Genomic DNA, 5,968 nt, shown 5'->3' with positions numbered 1-5,968 from the left:
CTCTAAACTAGACCACTTCTAACTACGGATTATATATATAATAAGATATAATAATGAGAAAAAGTTTTTATACAATTACACTCAGAAAGTAGATCCCCCACCCCACACTTATGTGATGCATAGTCCTCGATACATATAGGAAACCAAAACAAAAGTAAGGTGGGGAAAAAAACTCCCTGCTACTCGAACCCATCCGGGCCATACTCTGAACCTTCATCTTTAGAACGTCCACTAACCAAAGCTTCAGGCTCATTATCATCTGCCCAAGGGGTACCAAAGCCATTGGCCCCGTGACTTCAACATCTACATCATTCTCATCATCTAATCCCTTGTTGGTGTTCTCATCCTCCGATAGGTGAATTGGTATGGGTTATTATAAGGGTGAAAAGGGCATCTGGGTCGGGGTCAAAGGGTCAATGGGTTAATTTAAAAGTAAAAATCAAAAAAAAAAAATTTACTTGGACCCCAAGTCCTAGCGCGTCGCGCTAATGCAGTGTTGGCTGGGGGAAATTGATCTATTTTTTGGGCGCCAAGCAGTGCGCCGCGCTGGCCTGCACGCTGGTTTTTGGTTTTTTTTAATGAATCCCCGATCCTCCCGAGCATTTTGTACATCCATTATACACATTCTACACCACTGCTTCCGCCGATATCTGTGGCTACAAAGAAAAATAAAAACTCTAGTCTACTCTAACATGGTTAAACAACCTTTAGTCACCTTGAACACCTCCGTGTTTGATGTCCCTTCTCAATCAGTGGATTCGTTTGGGGTGTTTGAAGGGGAAGCTGGGCAGCTTTTGTTGTCAACAGGAAATAATAATGAGGTAATACAGGCAAATTTGAGGTTGATGGCTATTAAATCCAAGCTGTGGCAAGATCAACGCGAGGAAGATGATGAAGAGGACTGGGGGGATGGATTTGCAGGATATTCATCTGAAGAAGGTGGATAGGAGGTTGATCAGGAGAGTGCAAGTGAGAATATTGATCCTCCAGTAAAGCCAAAATTTCGTGGGGCAACATCATCAAGTCCCAAGAGTAAATTGAATCTCCATGCACCTGCCTTCATTCCCAGAAATTCTCCAATTGTTGGTAATCAAAATGCAGCAGCTGGATGCTTGGTCCAAGCAGTAACATCTTCCAAGCAAGCTACACTAGGTGGTCCTGACGTGCAGCAGCAACAACTGAATCCAAGAAAATCAGCTAGTACTTCTACTGGTGATCGAAAGGCAGCAGTAACGGTAAGAACTGGACAACAGCAAATTGTGACAACACTGACTGATATCTCAGAAGAAGAAAGGAAACTCTTGGATGCAATGGTAAGTGCTAATCCTGTAAAATCTTTAAATACTTTTGCTGGCAGCACTAGTCGTGAAAGTAGAGGCAGAAAAAAATTGCAAGTCACAGCTCAACAACAACAAAAGGAAATATTGGCAAATACTAAGGACGGAAACACCTTGGTGACACAAGGTCTTGATCAAGATTTTCCAAATCTAGTGCTTGCGAGCAGAGATTTATTTGCAGAGGGGGAGGAAGATGAAATTCTAAGTCAAAGCCGGGCAGTGGCAGCAAGAAAAGGTGATCTATCACCTATGCATAGCGGCAAAAGAAAGAAGTCACATACAAGAGAAAAAAGTTGGGACGACAGAGTGAATGAAGATGCAAATGTAAGGCGACTCCCAATGAGAGTTGCCAAACACAAGCAGATTATCCAAACTACATCTACAAAGTCCAATCGTTCGAAGAAAAAAGCATGAATTTTGAAGACATTTTGAAAAGAGTTGTGGATGAAGACAAGCATCTACAAATTGAAGATTTTACAAGATTAGAGAAAAGAGAGCAACATGGTTGTTTCTTCATCTTTTTATTCTATCATCACATTAGTATAGTTCTATGTAATATCATCACAGAGTATGTTATAAACTCTGTGATGATCATAGAATACTTAGTTTTAGCTAGTTCCTTCTTTTTACATGCATGCTAGTAGGTGAGGCTTTTTTTTATTTGCCTCAATAGGATTAGTAAGGTAAGGTTTAGCCTAGTCTGTGTTGCACTGGTCCTATGCCTTTGGAATGATATCCAAGTGGCCATGAGATTATATGCCCTCGTGAGACTTTGCCGGCAGCTACACCATGATTCCTCTACATGAGGCTACCATATGGGCATTGTGAGGCGCAGAGGAGTGATTATATGGCCAAGGCATAGAGGCAATGCTACTAGTGCTATTGTCCCCCTTATTTGTACTCGTCCTATGTGGTTCCTTTTTTTTTTGTTCCTTTTCAGTTATTAATAAAATTAGCCCTAGGCACCTGCCTAGTGGATTGCTTAAAAAAAAAATAAAAGGAGAAAACTAATCTACAAAAGCAATAAAGATTGGGTTGCCTCCCAACAAGCACCTGATTTAACGTCACGGCACGACGCATGGCCTCGCTTACTATCGGCAAGTAGTACTTTGGACTTCTGGCGATCAACGACGCCTCCCTAATAGTGCTTGACTCTTTGCCCATTCACCAAAAATTATCTTCACCATTTAAAGCACGCAACTCGATTGCACCGTATGGGGTGACTCTAACCGCCTTAAATTGACCTGACCACCTCGATTTTACCTTTCCAGGAAATAGCTTGAGTTTGAAACTGAACAATATTTCCATTTGTCCTAGTTTAATGTGACGAGGCTTGATACGCCTGTCATGCCATCTTTTGGTTTCCTCCTTATACAGCTTAGCATTTTCGTAGGAGTGCAACCTAAACTCATCGAACTCATTCAGCTGCAAGAGCCTCTTCTCGCCTGTAGCTTCCAAGTCCATATTCAACTTTTTGACCGCCCAATACGCCTTATGTTCAAGTTTAACCGGCAAGTGACATGACTTCCCATATACAAGCTTGTATGGAGATGCCCTAATTGGTGTTTTGTATGCAGTCATATATGCCCACAAGGCATCATCTAACTTTGCAACCCAATCTTTCATGTTCACACTTACTGTTTTCTCTAGTATCTGCTTTATTTCTCTGTTGGACACTTCATCTTATCCACTTATTTGCAGATGATATGTAGTTCAACTCTATGGCGGACCTCATATTTGGCTAGAAGGTTATTCAACAACCGATTGCAGAAATGTGTTCCTTCATCACTGATCAAAGCACATGGAGTCCCAAACCTGGAGAATATGTTCTTTTTCACAAAAGTGGCCACCACCTTGGCATCATTGGTTGGCACTGCAACAACTTCCACCCATTTGGACACGTATTCCACCGCTAGCAAAATGTACTTGTTTCCTCTATAATGGAAATGGTCCCATGGAGTCTATGCCCCATACATAAAAATCTCCACCTCTAAGATATTGTTCAAAGGCATCTCATGCCTCCTCAATAATGTTTCTGTTCTCTGACGCTGGTCACACTTCTTAACAAATGCATGGGCATCCTTGAACAACGTTGGGCAATAGAACCCCGACTACAACACCTTTGCAACCGTCCTATCGCTTCCATGATAGACCCTATAAGGCTAGGCATGGCAGTTATACAACACTAGTTCCACCTCTTTTTCCGGATGCATCTCCTCATCATTTGGTCAGTATATTGTCTGTACAAGAATGGCTCATCCCAGTAGTAAAAGTTTGCATCATGCAAAAATCTCTTCCTGACCTCAGGTTGGATTTCAGGAGGAAGAACTCCACTCATAAGATAGTTTACATATTCCACGTACCATGGGTCAAGGTCATGGGTGATGGAAAAAAGTTGCTCATCCGGGAATGTCTCCTTAATTTGTCCACCTTCCTCCACGTGCTCATGATTTTTCAGCCGCAATAGGTGGTCAACCACTTGGTTTTTTTGTGCCCTTCCAATCTCATATTTGTACATCAAATTCCTGCAACAACAAAACGCAGCGCTACAATCTAGATTTGGATTCTCTTTTCGAAAATAGATACCCGATCGCTGCATGATCGGTGTGGACTATGACTTTTGTTCCCACCAAGTAAGCCCTAAATTTCTCAAAGGCCCACACAACTACCAACTGCTCCTTCCCAGTGGTGGTGTAATTTAGTTGTGCCTCATCAAGAGTAGAACATCTTGTCCTTTCTCTTGGATAGCACTTCCCCAATAGCATGGTCACTTACATCACACATAAGTTCAAATGACAAGGACTAATCAGGTGTCACTATGATGGGGGCAGACCAACTTCTCCTTAAGCTCCTCGAACGCCTTCAGACAAGCTTCATCAAATTTGAATGTCACATCCTTTTCGAGCAACCTGCACAATGGAGTAGCAATTTTAGAAACCTGTATGTCCCAAGAAACTCTGGACACCCTTCACAAAGATGGGTGGAGGCAATTTTGCAACTACCTCCACCTTCGCGTTATCAACTTCAATTCCGCTCTTCGATACTCTTTGACCCAAACCGATGCCCTCTTGCACCATAAAATGGCACTTTTCCCAATTTTGCACCAAATTCGTTTCTTCACAGCGTGCCAACACTTGGCCAAATTCTTCAAGAAATCATCATAAGAAGACCCAAAGATTGAAAAGTCATCCATGAAGACTTCTACAAAGTTTTCCACCAAATCAGTGAAAATCGCCATCATGCACCTTTGAAAAGTGGTCGGTGCATTACAAAGGCCGAATGGCATTTTCTTGAAAGAAAAAGTACCATAAGGGCACGTGAAGGTCATTTTCTCCTGATACTCCAGGGCTATGACAATCTGGTTGTACCCCGAATAACCTTCAAGGAAGCAATAATACTGTTATGGGCGGCTTTCCAACTATGCCCCATGACCCCTTGGGCGCGCCCCGTGGTGTCCTAGCAAGCCTCCCAATTCTTAGCGCCACGGACGGCCCTGTGGTCTTGGCCGCGCCAAGCGACAAGCGCGCATGTTCCTCTATTTCCCCACCAATATCCCTCGCCAGCGCCCAGCCGCAGGCAGATGCCAACAGCGCCACGCACGCAGACAACACCGCGCGCGCAGACCGTGATGCCAAAGACAATGCTGCTGACAACAGACTTGCTTCTGCCTTGTAGAAAACTAAGTCCTTTTCATTGTAAATATAGAGTATTTTTATTTCATGTACTTCCATTATGTTTCTCTAGCTTAGTCAAGTCTAATCTTGTAGCTTTGGTTTATTTTTTTAAGCATTATTTGGGGGGATCAAGCAATCAAACTTTCTAGCAAGCAAACAATTCTCTGTATTGGTGTCTCTCCCCCTCGACATCGTGTTGCTTTTCTGTAATAGCTTTCATTAATGCAATCAAGCTTTCTTTCATTCTCAATTCTCATTTTTGTTCTCTCAATTGCTCTTGGCATTGGTTTTCCCGTACGACACTGACAATCTCGTCTAGCGTACGGAGGGGACCTCAGTTGGCAGACGTTAACTGCACTAACATTAGTTGCTTAGCCTTACATCGTCCTTCCAAGGAATCTCAGGAAGGCACAGCGTAACAGTTGGTATCAGAGCCTAGGCTCGACATCGGACGAGGGAACGCATTGCCAATACCACCATTTCTGACCATGGTGAATCATGGGGACCGCATTATGGCCCTTGAAGAGACGGTTGATGTATTATGGCCCATCGTGGATATGGTGCCTGAACTAAGAACCAGCCTAGTGCAAAGGTTAGATGACTTGGACCGCGGAGTGCTCCAGGCCGAAGTTGACATTTAAAATATCAGTCGCGACTCCGGGGGAGACCGGCAAACGGCAGCCACAGAGGCAGCCAAAATTTTTGGCAAATTCGAGGGACTCCAACAAGAGCGTGCCGAGGATTTAGCGTACAGGGCACAAAAGGCAGACAGGGTGTCTGCCATGCAACAAACTATTGAGAACTTGACAGACCAGCTCAATGTTGTCAATGCTGCTTTACAGGGACTGCTTTGAGGAGGTGGAAACCAAATCGGGGGCGCTGTGAACCCCGCTTCCGCGACGCAAAAACTGAAAATTCCTGAGCCAAAGCCATACAGTGGAGCTAGGAGTGCCAAGG

At 43.6% G+C, this 5,968-nt stretch overlaps 1 protein-coding gene across 1 annotated transcript; it reads right to left on the bottom strand.

Moving 5' to 3' along the window:
- Positions 1 to 2,501: 2,501 nt before the first annotated feature.
- On the bottom strand, positions 2,502 to 2,963 carry LOC109211028. Its single transcript, XM_019374521.1, has one exon. It carries the CDS (start codon positions 2,961 to 2,963, stop codon positions 2,502 to 2,504), a length of 462 nt encoding a protein of 153 aa, XP_019230066.1.
- Positions 2,964 to 5,968: the final 3,005 nt, after the last annotated feature.

The sequence above is a fragment of the Nicotiana attenuata genome, unplaced genomic scaffold (genome assembly GCF_001879085.1).
Source record: "Nicotiana attenuata strain UT unplaced genomic scaffold, NIATTr2, whole genome shotgun sequence".
NCBI lineage: Eukaryota > Viridiplantae > Streptophyta > Magnoliopsida > Solanales > Solanaceae > Nicotiana > Nicotiana attenuata.
Note: the sequence above shows the minus strand (reverse complement) of the source record. Positions and strands in the feature narration are given on the sequence as shown.

Excerpts from the sequence above, each read along its gene's own strand:
- LOC109211028 (XM_019374521.1), bottom strand. The coding sequence starts at position 2,963 with ATGAAAGATTGGGTTGCAAAGTTAGATGATGCCTTGTGGGCATATATG.